The sequence below is a fragment of the Octopus sinensis genome, linkage group LG5 (assembly GCF_006345805.1).
Source record: "Octopus sinensis linkage group LG5, ASM634580v1, whole genome shotgun sequence".
NCBI classification, from domain to species: Eukaryota; Metazoa; Mollusca; class Cephalopoda; order Octopoda; family Octopodidae; genus Octopus; species Octopus sinensis.
In genome coordinates this window covers 22,035,757-22,054,747 of record NC_043001.1, presented here as the reverse complement: position 1 = coordinate 22,054,747, position 18,991 = coordinate 22,035,757, and the positions used below count along the sequence as shown (strand labels likewise).

Genomic DNA, 18,991 nt, shown 5'->3' with positions numbered 1-18,991 from the left:
AAATATTTTCTAAGCAATGTTTGAGTCTCTATTTGCTGTCTGGCAATGTCTATTCAGACGCATTTTGTGATGTCGGGCGCAAAAATACCTTAAGCTAAGCTTGAAAGCAATGAAGCCATAAAAGAACCATCCATAACTTGCAATAAGCAACATTTATTAAACGTTATTACTGTTATTTCTTTATTTTCTGCATACAAAATGCACAAAAAAGCTACACGTTTGCATTATGTTATATATACAATAATAATAAAGGACGTTACCGTATACAGTTTTACAAACCAAAGACGTTATATAGACCTTCTTGACTCAAGTTAGAGAAGGGATGCGTATTATACACAAGGTTTAGGTTTTTCAGAGGTACAGCCCCCTAAAAATCCCCTGTGTATTATATTCAAGGGTGGACTATACTCAAGGATTTACGGTATATAAAATTTCAGTTATTAACATCTTTGTACAAGAACATATTATTAACTAGATAAACATCATTTGATATAGCTACCTTTGCATTCTTCTTGACAGCCTTAAACTTAATTGCCATTAGTATTTTACAATAAATTTCTTTGGTAGATAAACAACCAACCTTAAGCTGCTACTCTGAGCTTGCCTAGCAGCTAAACTCCCTTCCTACTTCCTAGATAGACAGGACTTCTCATCCATACAATGAAGGTGACTGAACAATCTCAACGGCTGATGAAAAGGTTTGTCTTAATCACACAGAGATGTGCAACCACATCAAATGCATCTCCACTTTTCTACACCCTAAGCTGGTAAGTAAACTGTCAAATTTACCTAACGACACAGAGGCAGTCTCACTCCTAACCAGCTCAGACAACCATCGTTAGATTTCTTTCTCCTTTTACCTACATAAACAGAAACAACCTTTTGCCTCGCAACCTTAGATCATCATCATCATCATCCCTATTCTACATCTACTTTCCATGCTAGCATGGATTGGATAATTCAACAGGGTCAGATGAGTCTGAGGATCCCATTTTGCTCCAGAGTCTCACTTTTGACAAGGTTTCTACAGCAGGATGCCCTTCCTAACATCAACCATTTTGTTATTATATAGATTATATATATATATAATTTATTTGTAAATAACTTTGGTTGGGGTGATCAAGGAATAAAATTAATTTAAAATGTTGTATTAAGGTGGTTTTAGGATATCAATTCTGGTCATTGCCAGTGCTTCTGGACTGGCTCGTGTGCAGGTGGCACGTAAAAAGCACCATTTGAGCGTGGCCGTTGCCAGTACCGCCTGTCTGGCCCTCGTGCTGGTGGCACATAAAAGCACCCACTACACTCTCGGAGTGGTTGGCATTAGGAAGAGCATCCAGCTGTAGAAACTCTGCCAGATCAGATTGGGGCCTGGTGCAGCCATCTGGTTCGCCAGATCTCAGTCAAATCATCCAACCCATGCTAGCATGGAAAGCGGACGTTAAACGATGATGATAATGATGATGATGACAGTGCATTTTTCCCAGATACCAGCACAATAGAAGTTGTTTTGTTTTCAATTAGGTAACCAAGTCCTCTCTCAAAACTATGAAGACAACCTTTATTCTTAATGTCTTATGGCTGCCACTATGAATCCTCTTCATAGCTAAACACAGTCCCTACATAACAGAGAGACGCAACTTCTCAACTGCAATGAAGACAAATCTAAATGGAAATTGGGTACTGCAAATAAATCCAATAGTATTCAAAATAGTTTTTGCCATAACTGCACAGAGATGACGTGCACTCCATGGGCCACAGTGAATGTAACTCATCTCGAAGGACAGTAACTTGAAACAGATACAGATTAGAGAGGCATCTTTAGTCTTGACAGATAGCCTCTCTGGTGCCAGTTGTTAAGTAGTTAGTGATGAGATCATCCAGTTACAAAAATAATACAAAATAGAGAAAAAAACATGATATATATACAACAATAAAGTTGGTTTCCTCTGATGTTGTGTGTAGCAGATGAGGACTGACAGCAATTAGAAGCATGGTGTACTGGAACAGACCCCCTTCTATATATATATATATATTCTTTTTAATGATTTTGTCCCAAACAAGGCTTGGGGCCAATGTAGCATAAGAGACAACAAAGAAAGAAAAGGAGGCCTACAAATTCAGAGAGTGTAGTGGGTGCTTTTATGTGCCACTGGCACGAGGGCCAGTCAGGCAGTACTGGCAACAGCCACACTCAAATGGTGTTTTTTACATGCCACCTGCACAGAAGCCAGTCCAGCGGCACTGGCAAACGACCTTGCTCGTTTTTTCACGTGCCACCGGTACGTATAATCATGATGCTTTTACACATACATACGTATCTACAACAAGCTTCTTTCAGGGCTTTGATCGACCCAGGGTGAAAGCAGAAGGCGTTTGCCCATGATGCTGTACAGTGAGACGGAACCCGAGACCAGATGATTGAGAAGCAAACTGCTTAACTACACAGCCATGCCTGTACCTATTTTTATAATTTATTTACATTGAAAATATAAGGCAATCACACTGGTGCTAGAGTAATGAAAAAAAGCACCCAGTAGACACTGTAAAGTGGCTGGCAAACCAAGCAGAGACTACATAGGATCAAGTGCATACTCTAGCCTTGCACAGAGACAGTCTCTATAGAGCTGGTGCTATAAAAAAATGCATCCAATACACTCTTCTGTCAGCCAAGAAGGGTATCCAGCCATAGGAACCATATCAAAACTGAAACTTTGGTCTTCAAATTAATGAGATCCTGTTGAACTGTCCAACCCATGCCAGCATGGAAAGCAGATGATGATGATGATGATGCTGATTTTTAAAGAGCTCTTTTTTTTTATATATGTTTATTGATATGGATCATATTTAAAACGTGGTTAAAACAAAAACAAGATGAATTTGAATATTGTGAATATAAAATTTTAATCATGAAAAATGTTACTTACAGGTGGAGTCTTTGTACTAAGGTCTCTATTAAGTCTATCAGTGAATCCTTGTAAAAGCGTATTCCCTCCAACTGCAATTACACTGCTGTATAGACTCTGAAGATAAGAGAAGACAATCGTTAGAATAATTACATACAAAATTTAGCATGTTTGTGGTACGTGGGATTTTATGTACACTAGCAGTATCACCCGGCGTTGCTCGGGTTTGTTTCGAATTGGAAGTTTTGAAAAGTAAAAATTTTGCATTATGTAGCTTGTTATTCTCTTTAAGTGAACATTTTTCTGGTTGAAATACACCGAAAAATGGCAACACAGCAGTCAAAAAATCGTAAAAATTGGGATTTTCATAGAAAAAAAGCACCTTTTCGATGTAAATATTTTTTGGTGTTAACATGGTCCGATTTGAATTTTTCCTTCTACGGAAGGAAGAGCAAGCCTTTTTCTATCATACTCTCAATTTTGGTCAACTTGCGCCGCAGGGTCTTGGAGGAGATAGTGCTAATTGAAGGCTACCAAACCTGCCATACACACACAGACAACTTCAGCTTTATATATATAGAGATAGAGATTTTTATTGAAATAGACATAAAAATTAGTGACACATTAAGCATAATCAGTGAATGCCTTCCACGTCTTTCCATAAGACCATGTCTGGTGATGGGCTAATATCATCTTGCTTGGGAACAAGTTTGTTTTGGTGAGAGGTCAGGCATCTAGCTATAGAAAGTCATTGCTAGCCACCGGTACAGGTGCCAGGGGAGGCTGGTATCGGCCACATTCGGATGGTGCTTCTTACGTGCCACCGGCACAGGTATCAAAACTACAATTACCATTCAACATCAAAATAAATAATCAAATGGAAATTGTAGTTGTGATACCTATGCTGGTGGCACGTAAAAAGCACCATCCAAACATGGCCGATACCAGTGCTGCCTTGCCTGGCTTCTGTGCTGATGGCATGTAAAAAGCACTAACCAATCGTGGCCACTGCTAGCCTCCCCTGGCACCTGTGCCAGTGGCATGTAAAGAGCACCCACTACACTCACAGAGTGGTTGGCGTTAGGAAGGGCATCCAGCTGTAGAAACACTGCCAGATCAGACTGGAATCTGGTGCAGCCTCCTGCCTTCCCAGACCCTGGTCGAACCGTCCAACCCATGCTAGCATGGAAAACAGACATTAAACGATGATGATGATGATGCCTTTTGATTCTAGGTTTTGCTTCCATGCCTAGAATGTCTTTCCTAATTCTGTGACAGATTCAGCTATAAGAACTAAGTATCCAGCACACAGGAGTTCCCACAGGCAGCCACTTAAACTTCTGTTATGGCTTCAAGGACTAAAATGAACAGCAAGGAGCAGAGCACTTTGCCCCATTGTACTCCCACCTTCATGTTGAATTCATCACCCTACTCATTACTCTTTTACTTGTTTCAGTCATTTGATTGCGGCCATGCTGGAGCACTGCCTTTAGTCAAGCAAATTGACCCCAGGACTTATTCTTTGTAAGCCTAGTACTTATTCTATCAGTCTGTTTTGCCGAACCGCTAAGTTACGGGGGACGTAAACACACCATTATCGGTTGTCAAGCTATGTTGGGGGGACAAACACAGACAGACAAACATACATACATACATATATATATATATATAAAAGAAGGTTTGAAAATGCAAACACCTTTTAAATTTGCATTTTCAAACCTTCTTTCATATATATTTCCACTCGTGCGGTATCTTACAACTTCACTTTGTTATATATATATATATATATATGCGACGGGATTCTTTCAGTTTCCGTCTACCAAATCAACTCACAAGGTTTTGGTCGGCCTGAGGCTATAGTAGAAGATACTTGCCCAAGGTGCCACTCATTACTAACTTTCACCATACCAACTGTATCACTGTAAGTTGCTTGTACAACTCTTACAAGCCATTCATCTAATTCAAGCTTTCTCAATGACCTCCAGACCACAGAGCATGGAACTTAATCAAAGCTTTCAACTAGCACTCCATCAGTTGCGACAACAGTTCTGGTTGATCCAATCAACAGAACAGCCTGCTTGTGAAATTAATGTGCAAGTGGCTGAGCACTCCACAGACACCCATACCCTTAAGGTAGTTCTTAGGAAGATCCAACATGACACATAACGTGACAAGGCTGGCCCTTTGAAATAAAGGTACAGATTTTTGTTCACTGAGTCGACTGGAGCAACATGAAATAAAATGTCTCGCTCAAAGACACAGTGCAGAGCTGGGAATTGAACTCATGACCTTATGATCATGAGCCAAATTACCCTAACCACTAAGCTACATACCTTCACTAAAGCGTTCACTAGGTTGACAAATACCAAGTATAGGAAGTGGGTGTACTTCTGACTAAATACTTCACCTACAGCTGTCTCACTAGGAAGAGAACATCAATAGTACTTCTTCCTAAATATAAAAATAAATGCGCCCTTTTTTAAAGTCTAGTCAGGCTCATGGACCCAGTTTCCCGGTTTCTATGGTGTATGTATTTCCCAGCTGGATGGGGCACCAGTTCGTTGCAGCGTTACTCATTTTTGCCAGCTGAGTGGACTGGAGCAACGTGAAATGAAGTGTTTTGCTCAAGAACACAATGCATCGCCTGGTCCAGGAATCGAAACCACAATCTTATGATCATGATGCTGACACCCTAACCACTAAGCCATGTGATTCCACACTTCTTCCTAATATAAAGCTAAACTGCATCACATTTATGATAATTCTCTTGCTCATCAACTACATTATAATTCTTTTGGTCACTTTCATTACCTGATCTAAAACACTTTTGTACTTTCCTCTCTCTATTATGTCCCTTTTGCCCTTGTAGTAGTTAATAAAGCTGCTGGTATACTAGTTGTTAGGTCCAACAGCTTCCTGTACAACCTGATTTATTGTGAAGACAACTAATTTGTGTCCTCTCCATCAGACACTTGAAGCATTTCAGCAGTTAATCAATTCGATGACTGGCATAAGTGCTAGTGGGGTGCAAAGAGCACCATACGAGTGTGATTGTTGACAGAGCGGCTATTCGAGCGTGATCATTACCAGCGTCACCTTACTGGCACTTGTGCCCGTGCTAGTAGGGTGCCAAGAGCACCATCCGAGCGTGATCATTGCCAGAGCAGCCAACTGGTTTCCGTAGCCATGGCACGTAAAAGGGCACCATTCGAGTGTGATCGTTACCAACGTCGCTTCACTGGCACCTGTGCCGGTGGCATGTGTAAAAAGATTCGAGCAAGGTCATTGCCAGTACCGCCTGACTGGACCTCGTGCTGGTGGCACATAAAAGCACCCACTACACTCTCGGAGTGGTTGGCATTAGGAAGGGCATCCAGCTGTAGAAACTCTGCCAGATCAAAATTGGAGCCTGGTGCAGCCATCTGGTTCACCAGACCTCAGTCATACGTCCAACCCATGCCAACATGGAAAGCGGACGTTAAACGATGATGATGATCCTGATACACTGGATAACTTTCCTGTCCTCATATCCTTAATCCTTATCTACTATACTGCTGACAACTTGAAAAACTATTGGTTGTTGGGTTTCCATAGAGGAAATCCTGCTTTCTCTCATACATTCTCCTTGTTCAACACTTCTTATCACAGCACTTCTGTGACTCTTTCTAGTCTAAGAGCAAGAGTGTTATTATCCTTCTATACATATTTCTTCCCAATAACATCTGGATTTTTTTCTCACACACTGCCTCACAAACTGTCACCCCACACTTCTGATCCACGTCTTAGAAAATTGGCAAACTTCTTATCCTCAATTTCTACCTTTGCTAAGTAAAGCTAATGTCTAACTTCTTGTCTTACAATTTGATGTGGAGGCACAATGGTCAAGTGGTTAAGGCAGTGGACTCACAGTCATAGGATTGTGGTTTCAATTCCCAGACCGAGTGTTCAGTGTGTTTATTGAGCAAAATCACCTAAAGCTCCACAAGGTTCCGGCAGGAAGTGGTGGTGAACCCTGCTGTACTGTTTCACCACAACTTTCTCTCACTCTTTCTTCCTGTTTCTGTTGTACCTGTATTTCAAAGGGCCAGCCTTGTCACACTGAATCTCCCCGAGAACTACGTTAATGGTACATGTGTTTGTGGAGTGCTCAGCTACTTGCACATTAACTTCACGAGCAGGCTGTTCCATTGATCGGATCAACTGGAACCCACGTTGTCGTCGTAACAAACAGAGTACCACAACGATTTGATATTGCTCTTTGCTGTTCCCTCCCAGACTTTCCAAGCCTATCTCTCAGCCTTTATGGCTCATCTACGAGACTATTCCACTATCATATCATCCTTGTTTTGTCAGGGACCTTACATTGGCCATAAGTTTAGTCTGCTGCCCTCAATAGGTTGTCCAGCAGAAACTCCCAAATGTCTTCCATATTATAAATTTCTTATTTTTTTATTGCCCACAAGGGGCTACACACAGAGAGGACAAACAAGGATAGACAAACGGATTAAGTCAATTATATCGACCCCAGTGTGTAACTGGTACTTATTTAATCGACCCTGAAAGGATGAAAGGTAAAGTGGACCTCGGCAGAATTTGAACTCAGAACGTAGGAGCAAACGAAATACTACTAATCATTTCGCCCGGCATGCTAAAGTTTCTGCCAGTTCGCTACCTTATATATTATATATATTATAAATTTCTGTCTCTTCCTCCCTTTTGGCAATGTGCCAAATACATCTCTGAGCATACACTGATTGCTCGCTCTTTCCAATTCTGTCTTCCTTCTCCAGATTGTCTTCTATTGAGCTTTTACTCTGAAGTCACCAACTACAAATCTATGTAAGGTGGTGCTTTCTTCACTAAGGGTAGACTTACTATTCACAAACAATGTTTTCCACTTTTTCTAGTGAGTACAAAGCCTATCTGGCCTCAGTACTCACCCAATTGGTAGGTGATCATCTGGTTCACCAGTGACTTGAAGGTGATGTTGCAAATAAGGTAATTATCATCACATTACTACATGAGCATTTTATGTAGCACAACCATAGTTTCCAAGGCACACCAGAGAAACTTTCTCCATGTTACCCATCAAAATAATCAGCAATGATCATGATGTCACTGTTATTCACTTTGGAGGTAATCTGCAATAGCCTTATAAAAGTAGCTCTTCTTATTTCTTTATTGCCCACAAGGGGCTAAACACAGAGGGGACAAACAAGGACAGACAAACGGATTAAATCGATTACATCGATCCCAGTGCATAACTGGTACTTAAGTTATTGACCCCGAAGGCAAAGTCAACCTCGACGGAATTTGAAATCAGAACCTAACGGCAGACGAAATACCTATTTCTTTACTATCCACAATAGGCTAAACACAGAGAGGACAAACAAGGACAGACAAACGGATTAAGTCGATTACATCGACCCCAGTGCATAACTGGTACTTATTTAATCGACCCCGAAAGGATGAAAGGCAAAGTCGACCTCAGCGGAATTTGAACTCAGAATGTAGCGGCAGACAAAATACCGCTAAGCATTTCGCCCGGCATGCTAACGTTTCTACTAGCTCGCCGCCTTAAAAGTAGCTCTTCTGTTTAGATACAAGGCCTAATTATAGTGCATAAGCAGAGATACACATTACTCTTGTGTAGTCCACAACTAGCAAAACTTAATTACCCTTTAGTGGTAAGTTACCAAATCTTTTATTCTTTTATTTGATTCAGTCATTTGACTGTGGCCATGCTGGAGCACCACCTTTAGTCGAGCAAATCGACCCCAGGACTTATTCTTTGTAAGCCTAGTACTTATTCTATCGGTCTCTTTTGCCGAACCGCTAAGTTATGGGGGCGTAAACACACCAGCATCGGTTTTCAAGCGATGTTGAGAGGGGGGTCAAACAGACACACAAACATATATATATATATATATACGACAGGCTTTTTTCAGTTTCCGTCTACCAAATCCACTCACAAGGCTTTGGTCGGCCCGAGGCTATAGTAGAAGACACTTGCCCAAAGTGCTTCACCATGGGGACTGAACTCTGAACCATGTGGTTGGTAAACAAGCTACTTACCACACAGCCACTCCTGCGCCAATGTTGTAGGTTGTCACTAAAGTAACGGGTTCAAAGTTGTAATGTGTTCAAATGTAATGTTTTGGAAGATAACAATGTCAAAATATAATGTGGAATGAAGTGTGTGTAGAAATAAATGTCAGAAGGCATGTTTTGTTTACGAAGCATAGTAATTTATTTTGGATTGTTGACAAATGCTAAGCAAAGTGAGCGTATAAGAATTTTTATGTTAGTGTGTGTGTGTTAAAAAATGTAGAGCAATGGGAGAGAGATGTGTAAATGTTCCTTGAGCTATGCCAGGCTCATAAGGGCCAGTTTCCCGGTTTCAGTGGCATAGAAATTCCCCACCTGGACGGGATGCCGGTCCATCGCAGGATTACTCATTTTTGCCAGCTGAGTGGACTGGAGCAACATGAAATGAAGTGTTTTGCTCAAGAACACAACGCATCGCCCAGTCCAGGAATCGAAACCACAACCTTACGATCATGAGTGCAACACCCTAACCACTAGGCCACGCGCCTCCATTGAGAGAGATGTGTAGTGAGACATGAATGAATTTGCCCTGACTAACTATGTATTTAACCATGGTGGTTTATAATGCTGCAGAATGATTATAGATATAAGTCAAATGAGTTGCGCAGCGTTGATAGTGAACAATGTAAAAGACACAAAGCAGAAAGAGTGATGTTGCCTCTAGAGCTATCAAATCTGCAACTGATTTAGCTCTTTGAAAAACACGCATATACTGCTGAGCAGAAGTTCCCACATGTATCCTTCCACAGCCAGCTCTAATTGGATGATTAATGGTTGTGTTATGGTGGATGGTGATGATTAAGGATTGTGCTACAGCGGATCATGATTAATGATTGTGCTATGATAGATGGTGATGAAGTAGATGATGGTGATCGTCATCATCATCGTTTAACATTCGCTTTCCTTGCTAGCATGGGTTGGACGATTTGACTGAAGACTGGTGAACCAGATGGCTGCACCAGGCTCCAATCTTGATCTGGCAGAGTTTCTACAGCTGGATGCCCTTCCTAACGCCAACCACTCCAAGAGTGGTGGTTCTGCTAATAGTGATGGATGTGGTGGAGGTGGATGTGATGATGGTTATATATGTGGTGGTTGAATTAATGGGGGTGATAGAGTATGGGGAAGAGGTGGTTGTAGTCATGAAGTCATAGCACAACTGTGCCATGCCACCACGACAAAATAGAGGTTTTAGGTCTCATTACAACCCTATCACACAATTCAAGACTAGCCTACTTGCACAATATACACACAGACATACAATATATGTGTGTAATCTCGGGACAAATACCACAGTAAATTACTTTTCAAAGATGTACTTTACAGGTGATACATACATGGTTGTCTGAGGGTGCAATTCTTTCCATATGTGTGCTTGTATGAGGTTATTTGTGTTTCTGGTTGAGTGTTTGTGGGGAGTTTTTATATGTTTCTCTGTGTAGATGTGGGGTAGAGGAGAGAGAAGAATGTGATTATGTTTGTATATATACATGCTTGTGGGTTTAGTGTGGTCCTGTATTTGTCTGTATATGATGATGATGATGATGATGTATCTAAAGTTGCTCAAGTAGACTTCCTACCCATCAACTCCTCAGCTCTTGACTTCATGAGAATTGCTACTATTTTATTGCAAGCTCTTTAACACAACCACCAATACCACCAGCCCCTACTCTAATCCCCACTAGCTCCACACACCACCTTTTTCCCAGTAGCCCTGGGAACTATCACCACAGACATCAACATCCTCGTCTGCTTCAGCACAGTCTTCTGTCATTACTTCACATCAACCAACTTCCACCATCCGCCACCAACGCAACCTCACTACCACTACCAGCTTCATGACTACAATCACCTCTTCCCCATACTCTATCACCCCCATTAATTCAACCACCACATATATAACCATCATCACATCCACCGCCACCACATCCATCACCAGTCGCTCTTCTCACTATTAGTAGAACCACCACTCTCGGAGTGGTTGGCGTTAGGAAGGGCATCCAGCAGTAGAAACACTGCCTGATCAGATTGGAGCCTGGTGCAGCCATCTGGTTCGCCAGCCCTCAGTCAAATCGTCCAACCCATGCTAGTATGGAAAGCGGACGTTAAACGATGATGATGATCATCATCACCATCATCTACTTCATCATCATCACCATCTATCATAGCACAATCATTAATCATGATCCACTGTAGTACAATCCTTAATCATCACCATCCACCATAACGCAACCGTTAATCATCATGGTCCACCATGGCACAATCATTAATCATCACCATTCACCATAGTACAATTGTTAATGATCACCACTCACCATAGCATAATAGTTAATCATCCTGATCCACCATAACAGAATCATTAATTTGTCACCACTCACCTCATCAAAATGATTAAGCATCACCATTCACCATAGCACAACTGTTAATCATCACCATCATTACTGTTATTAGTATCTTCAACATCATGTACACCATGATCATCATCATCATCATCACCAGTATTGGGGTGCTGCCTCTAATATATCCAACTATTTATTACTGTTACCTTTCCCAATATCGAGATCACAGCCACAGGATTTTGAGGAGATAACTACTCTGAAATGCTAGCATCTCAGTCTGTGTAGATGGTGCTGAGAGCTGATCTAGGTGTATACACACACCATTTGTCAAGAAGTGAGATATATTCTCCGTAACAAAATGCAGTGAGTAGCTTGTTCGCCAATTCGAACGTGTATCAAGCATATTTGGACTAATAATCATCATCATCGTTTAACATCCGTTTTCCATGCTGGCATGGGTTGGACAGTTTGACTGAGGTCTGGAGAGCCAGTGGTTGCACCAGGTTCAATTTTGATCTGGCAATGTTTCTACAGCTGGATGCCCTTCCTAACACCAACCACTCTGAGAGTGTAGTGGGTGCTTTTTATGTGCCACTGGCACAGGAGCCAGCCAGGCGGGCCTGGCATCGAACATCAACCAACAACAAAGACTAAATAAAGAAAGGCAACTTATTAACAATTATAAACCACAATTAAATATAGACCCAATCACTACCAACCAATAAATAAGAACAGACACTTAAAAGCAATTTTATACATATTAACCTGTTGAAAAATACTTCCCGTCATTTCTTAAATCTTTTTTCCAATACTCTTTACTCTTTTACTTGTTTCAGTCATTTGACTGTGGCCATACTGCAGCACCGCCTTTAGTCGAGCAAATCAACCCCAGGACTTATTCTTTGGAAGCCTAGTATTTATTCTATCGGTCTCTTTGGTCGAACCGCTAAGTTACGGGGACACACCAGCATCAGTTGTCAAGCGATGTTGGTGGGACAAACACAGACATACAAACATATACACACACATACATATATATACATATATATGACAGGTTTCTTTCAGTTTCCGCCAACCAAATCCACTCACAAAGCTTTGGTCAGCCCGAAGCTATAGTAGAAGACACTTGCCCAAGGTGCCATGCAGTGGGAATGAACCAGGAACCATGTGGTTAGTAAGCAAGCTACTTACCACACAGCGACTCTTGCACCTATATATATACCTGCGCACATACACAAAAAAGAAAACATCACAAAAACACACACACACCTCGGCACACACACACATACACACAAAAGAAAACAACAAAAAAACACACACAAAAGAAAACAACAAAAAAACACACACAAAGGAAAACATTGCAAAAAACCACACACACTCACACAGGTGGAGACACTCATCTAACCCAAAGGAAAATCCTAATTTTTTCTTGAACAAGACATTCATCACAACATACACACCCAACAACACACAGCTGGTCACATTCTAAACATATTGAAAGGACATTCAGCACAATACACACACACACAAGTAGACACAAAACCCATTCAATAAATGCTTTTAAGTCACTCCCTTGGCAGGAACCCACGAAGTTTTCTTTTAGACAATAGACAACTACACCCTCTCTCTCACTGACACTTTGAACTCTATAGCAAACTATATTAAAAGAAGACTTCAAGGAAAAATCTCCAGACATGTTTTTGACCCCTTGAGAGAAAATAAACTGTTTTTACTTCAAATTTATATAAATTTTCCATGATATTAATGGTAAGATGAGATTCATCATCGAAATCGGTAATATTTTCTTGATATAATTTTTAAAATTCCTTCTTAAATTAAAATGTCTTAGATTTACTTCTGTACTATTTCCACTTCCACCTTTTATATATAAAAATTTGATTTGTATAGATCTCTAATCATTTTTCGACTATATATATATATATATACTCTTTTACTTGTTTCAGTCATTTGACTGTGGCCATGCTGGAGCACTGCCTTTAGTCAAGCAAATCAACCCCAGGACTTATTCTTTATAAGTCTAGTACTTATTCTATCGGTCCCTTTTGCCGAACCGCTAAATTACGGGGACATAAACACACCAGCATAGTATGTATGTATGTATGTATGTATGTATGTGTGTGTGCGTGTGTATATGTTTGTGTGTCTGTTTGTCCATCCCAACATCGCTTGAAAACCGATGCTGGTGTGTTTATGTCCCCCGTAACTTAGCAGTTTGGCAAAAGAGACCAATAGAATAAGTACTAGGCTTACAAAAAATAAGTCCTGGGGTCGATTTGCTTGACTAAAGGCAGTGCTCCAGCATGGCCACAGTCAAATGACTGAAACAAGTAAAAGAGTGTATATATATATATATATATATACTCTTTTACTTGTTTCAGTCATTTGACTGTGGCCATGCTGGAGCACTGCCTTTAGTCAAGCAAATCAACCCCAGGACTTATTCTTTATAAGTCTAGTACTTATTCTATCGGTCCCTTTTGCCGAACCGCTAAATTACGGGGACATAAACACACCAGCATCGTATGTATGTATGTATGTATGTATGTGTGTGTGCATGTGTATATGTTTGTGTGTCTGTTTGTCCATCCCAACATCGCTTGAAAACCGATGCTGGTGTGTTTATGTCCCCCGTAACTTAGCAGTTTGGCAAAAGAGACCAATAGAATAAGTACTAGGCTTACAAAAAATAAGTCCTGGGGTCGATTTGCTTGACTAAAGGCAGTGCTCCAGCATGGCCACAGTCAAATGACTGAAACAAGTAAAAGAGTGTATATATATATATATATATATATATATATATATATATACACACACACACACACACACACTCACGTGTGTGAGAGAGAGAAAGAGAGAGAGTGTCTGTGTGTGTGTACCACCTGCCACTTGACAATTAATGGTGTTTACTTCCCAAGTAACTTACTAGTTCAGCAAAAATGTATGTATTGACATCTGGAGTCAAATTGTTCGACTAAAATTCTTTGAAGTGGTGCCCCAGCATGGCAACAGTCTAAATGACATATACAGACTCCCACACGTACACACACATATAATGTACAGAAATATACAGACTCACACACATGTGTACACAGACTGACAGAAATATAAAACTACACATAAATCCTAGCACACGTATGTGTATATACACACACACACACACAGCAGCATTTCTCAACCAGGGTTCTGTGAGGAAGAGTAAAAAGTTTGAGAAACACTAATATAGAGTATAGACATACAGACAAACCCACCCACATCATGTGTATATAGAGACAACACTGACAGAAGTATACATCTGGCATACACACACACATTTTTAACAAATTCCTAAAAAAAAAATGCCACACATGGAGGTAGCAATAAGAAAGGTAAAATTAATTAACTTACCGGTCGTATATCAATATCACACATTCCAACACTTGTTGTTACAACATGGCCTACGCTTAGCATTGTGTTTCCCGGAACATCCTGCAATAAGTTTTACATAGAAAAAATGCATTAAAAACGTCTGTATTTAAGAATAGTTAAGTAATGGACATAGTAGTCTTTCACTTGTTTGAACAGACACATCTTCAGAAAACTATGCTCTGTGGAACCACCTTTTAGCCACTATGGTTCTAACCTGGAGTAGTAGCACCTGCTAGGATCCCAGCTCAGCCATGGGTTAATTAGAATGTCAAAGAATTACTTCTGGATAAGGGTCACTGACAGATACCTAAAAGGACCAAGGGCAGATGAGGCACTTGAGCTCTTCAACAGTTCATCTAAGAGAAGGTAACTCCATATATCCAGCATCCTGATAAGCTACTAGGCTTGTAGCACTTGTTATTCCAGGCCAATATATGTTTTGAGGTAAGGACCCATGCTGAAGAGCCATAAATAAAATAGGAAACAGTGGCTTGAAAGGGACTCCTTTTCATATTTTCTAGAAGTCTAGATTTCCACACTAGAGAAAACTTATTGATAGTAGCCCAGGCTTTACCAATACATGTGTTTATATCATTCCCACAGTTAGAAAATTTGCTACTTACATAAGTAAATTCTTCTACACAGTTGAGAGGTATGCTAGATAATGATTTGATTGTTCCATTTGGATTTAAGCTTATGTATTCTGCTTTGTCAGAGTTAACACAGAGACTGATAACTGTGTCACTTGCAGAGATTGTCTGACCAATGAGTAATTGTATGGGAACCTTCAGTCTGTATCAGACATCATCAAAGAGAATAGATTTAGATTCACAGAGTTTTGCTGGTGAGCTAAAGACGAAATTGTTAGTGAAGTTCTTTTGTGGGAGCCTACACAAAAAAGAGCTAGCAGAGGACAAAACCAAGATGTGTATCAAACTGATTTGTGATGACATAAACTGCAATCCTTCTAACCTGTCAAATATGATAAACAATAAAATTGGATGATGACAGAAAGTCAGAGGAATTCATGCAAGCATTGTAACCAGATGAATACACATTTAAAGGACGAGAGTGAGATTGGCTCAGCACAAACCATAAGAATATTTATCATGCTGGTTGTTCAGCAAACCAACACACTTCCTTCATAAGTTCAATGGTGATAGGAAAAGAGACAACAGGGACAGGTGAAAGATGCTATTCAGTCTTCAGCTTTGACCCTGTACACAGGTGACCACAGGGTGATGGTTATCTTTATTTTTTTTTAACTGTGTCTTGCTGAACACCTCACTCCTTGAAGTAATAAGAGGGTTCACCACAACCATCTACAGAAACTACTTTCATACAAATATAAGTTTTGAGTGGGAGGCAGAGATAGTTGAATTAAAGTGGGGTTTTTTTTGTTGATCTTGAAATATCATGTAGTGTAAAATAAAAAAAGAAAATGAAAACTGTTAGACAGATTATCAGGAAAAAACAGCTAGAAAAAAAATGCATTTGTCTGATACACTTAGCTTATTATTATTAATTAAAACCAGCCAACTGGCTTCTGTGCCAGTGGAACGTAAAAGGGCACCATTCGAGCATGATCGTTACCAATGTCGCCTTACTGGCACCTGTGCTGGTGGCATGTGTAAAAGGATTCAAGCAAGGTCGTTGCCAGTACCACCTGACTGGCCCCCGTGCCGGTGGCACGTAAAAAGCACCCACTAGACTCTCGGAGTGGTTGGCGTTAAGAAGGGCATCCAGCTGTAGAAACTCTGCCAAATCAAGAATGGAGCTGGTGCAGCCACCTGGTTCGCCAGCCCTCAGTCAAAATCGTCCAACCCATGCTAGCATGGAAAGCGGACGTTAAACGATGATGATGATGATCAACAACCCCAATAATCCTCAACAAATTTTTGCCTATATCATTATATTAAGCCAAACAGATAATTATGTTCTTAATAGGAATATGATTTAGTTGCTGTGTCATTAAGTATAGCCTATAGGTATACTTTATAGTAGTTAAAGGTTAAATATAAAATTAGATTAGTATGTAACATAGAAGGCTAATAGAATTGGTAGAACACAACACTAAAAGTCGCCCAGCTTAAATTTTTGTCTTATGGCTGAGTTCAAATCACACTAAAACTGAAACTGCTTTTTACCCCTCTCAGGATAATTTAGAGCCAATTCAGCTAATTATATATGTCTTCTATAAAATAACTGGCAGCCTTGTAATATTGTCCAACTCTTTAATACCTGTTCATTGCATTGTATGATGTAAAATGCATACAGATATTTTGCTTGCTTGATTTTTCAACGTTTGCAACTTTCCTGTTGACTTTGTTTAAAACCAAAATCAGTGAATTTTATCATCATCATTATTTAATGCCCAGAGTTCCATGCTGAGATGGGCTGGAGGTTTGACAGTATCTGACCAGCTGAAGGACAGTGACAAACTCCTGTGTATACTTTGGCAAGGTTTCTAAGGTTTGAGACTTTCTCAATGCCAATCACTTCACAGAGTGTACTGGGTGCGTTTTTCTCTTTTGTAGCACCAATACTAGTGAAGTCACCAAGTAACTCACAAGGACACAAGGACTGTCTCACCCCTTGACTGAATGAAGAGTGTAGTAGAGAGGGAGGTGGCTTTATACAAGTTGTTGAGAGGTGGTAGAGAGAATAAAACAGGTGTCTTGGTGTAGAGGAGATACATGGCTATCCCCAACAGGAAAGAAAGAAAAGAACAATGGTGATGAGGTGTCTGGGTATCTCAAGATCAACAAGATGAATATTAAAGAGAATAAGGAGAGAGAAACAGAATGAGTAGAGGGATAAGTTTGGGAGAATGTAAGAAGGGAGTGACAGATGATTAGAAATGGAGATAGAGGTGAATACAGTGAGTGATGAACAAGGACAGGCCGCTTTAGAATGTCTGATATATTAGTTTATTTTCACTGATGCAGATGAGGTGTTTTATACTGAAAACAACCATACTGACCCCAAGATGAATGGGTTCAGAATTGTCCAGTGGTGATTTTCAAAGAGTATAGAATTTTGTATGACCATTTGGAGGAAGAAGAGGAACAAAATAATGTGAAGTAAATGTTTACATTTTAACCACAAAGTAATTTCAAAATAAATTATTTTGCAATAATTTTATTGACAATAAGCAGTTTATGGCCCAAAAGGTGATAAACTAGCAGAGAAAATTAATGCAATCAAAAAAAGGCATTGTGGTCAAGAAAAGTTACCAGAACCAAGTGTCTAAGATGCTGAAGCACTGACTGAACCAAAAGGTATCAACTAGTCTTAGAACCCCTATCTTGCCCAGGATATTACTCGTCTGGAAGCCGTTCAGCAACGTGCAACCAGGAGAATGCCCTCCATCAGGCATTTGCCATATTCTGAACGCCATACTTCCCTGGGCATGGATACATTGAAACTCCAACGTCTGGCAGCTGACTTGGCAGACACCCATAAAATTATTAACCATCTTACTAACAATAACTCTGAGCACCTTTTCAAACTCCACCTGTCTAACACCCGTGGACATGTTTGCAAAGTCAGAAAACAGCACAGCTCCCATGACTTTCGGAAACATTTTTTCATGCTAAGAGTTGCTGAAGCATGGAACAAACTGCCGGCATCAGTTGTTAGTTGTCGGAGCACTGCATCCTTCAAAACTTCCATGCTTCCTGAGATTCGCCAACACTACACCTGATTTTCTCCCCTCCATACACACGCAAGCATGTATCTGACTCATACACTGTTCACTTTTCAAACATTTGCACATTACTGCATATGCTTTATAAGCACTTTTGACAAGTTGTGGTGCACCTGAGCACTGTATACAATAATTTCATTATTATTATTATTTACAAAAATACATGATGGTCAAAGCTGGAATATCTTTGATTACAGATCTGATCAATGAAGGCCTGCAATTAAATAATACCATCACTATCATAAATAAGAATGGTCATCAGTCATTCGTTTGTTTAACATCCATTTTTATCATGATAGCATGGCTTGAATGGAAATTGATTTTAAGCAGCTGGAGGCCTTACTTGATGCCAACCCACTCCTGTTTTTCAAGAAAGGGATTTTCTATTCTACATGGCTTTAAAAAGCCAAAATGGTTGGTTATAATGTCGACAGGAAATGTAAACATAACTACTGTTTCACCCAAATAATGACATTAACACGCATACATATACACATGCATAT

At 40.1% G+C, this 18,991-nt stretch overlaps 1 protein-coding gene and 1 long non-coding RNA gene across 2 annotated transcripts in view; one reads left to right on the top strand and one right to left on the bottom strand.

Moving 5' to 3' along the window:
• The window catches only part of LOC115211790 (actin-like protein 6B), a 148,121-nt gene that overhangs the window by 28,461 nt on the left and 100,669 nt on the right, over nucleotides 1–18,991 (bottom strand). Inside the window, exons 11-12 of the mRNA XM_029780479.2 lie at nucleotides 14,759–14,839; nucleotides 2,928–3,023 (exon numbers count right to left, since the gene is read on the bottom strand). Of these exons, the coding sequence (XP_029636339.1) occupies nucleotides 2,928–3,023; nucleotides 14,759–14,839 (177 nt within the window). The remainder of the gene's footprint in view (nucleotides 1–2,927; nucleotides 3,024–14,758; nucleotides 14,840–18,991) is intronic.
• On the top strand, nucleotides 1,037–17,470 carry LOC118763592. The gene is made up of 5 exons (XR_004999343.1): nucleotides 1,037–1,155; nucleotides 4,833–4,838; nucleotides 9,201–9,215; nucleotides 11,718–11,720; nucleotides 17,441–17,470. It is a non-coding gene; the product is annotated as an uncharacterized LOC118763592 (long non-coding RNA).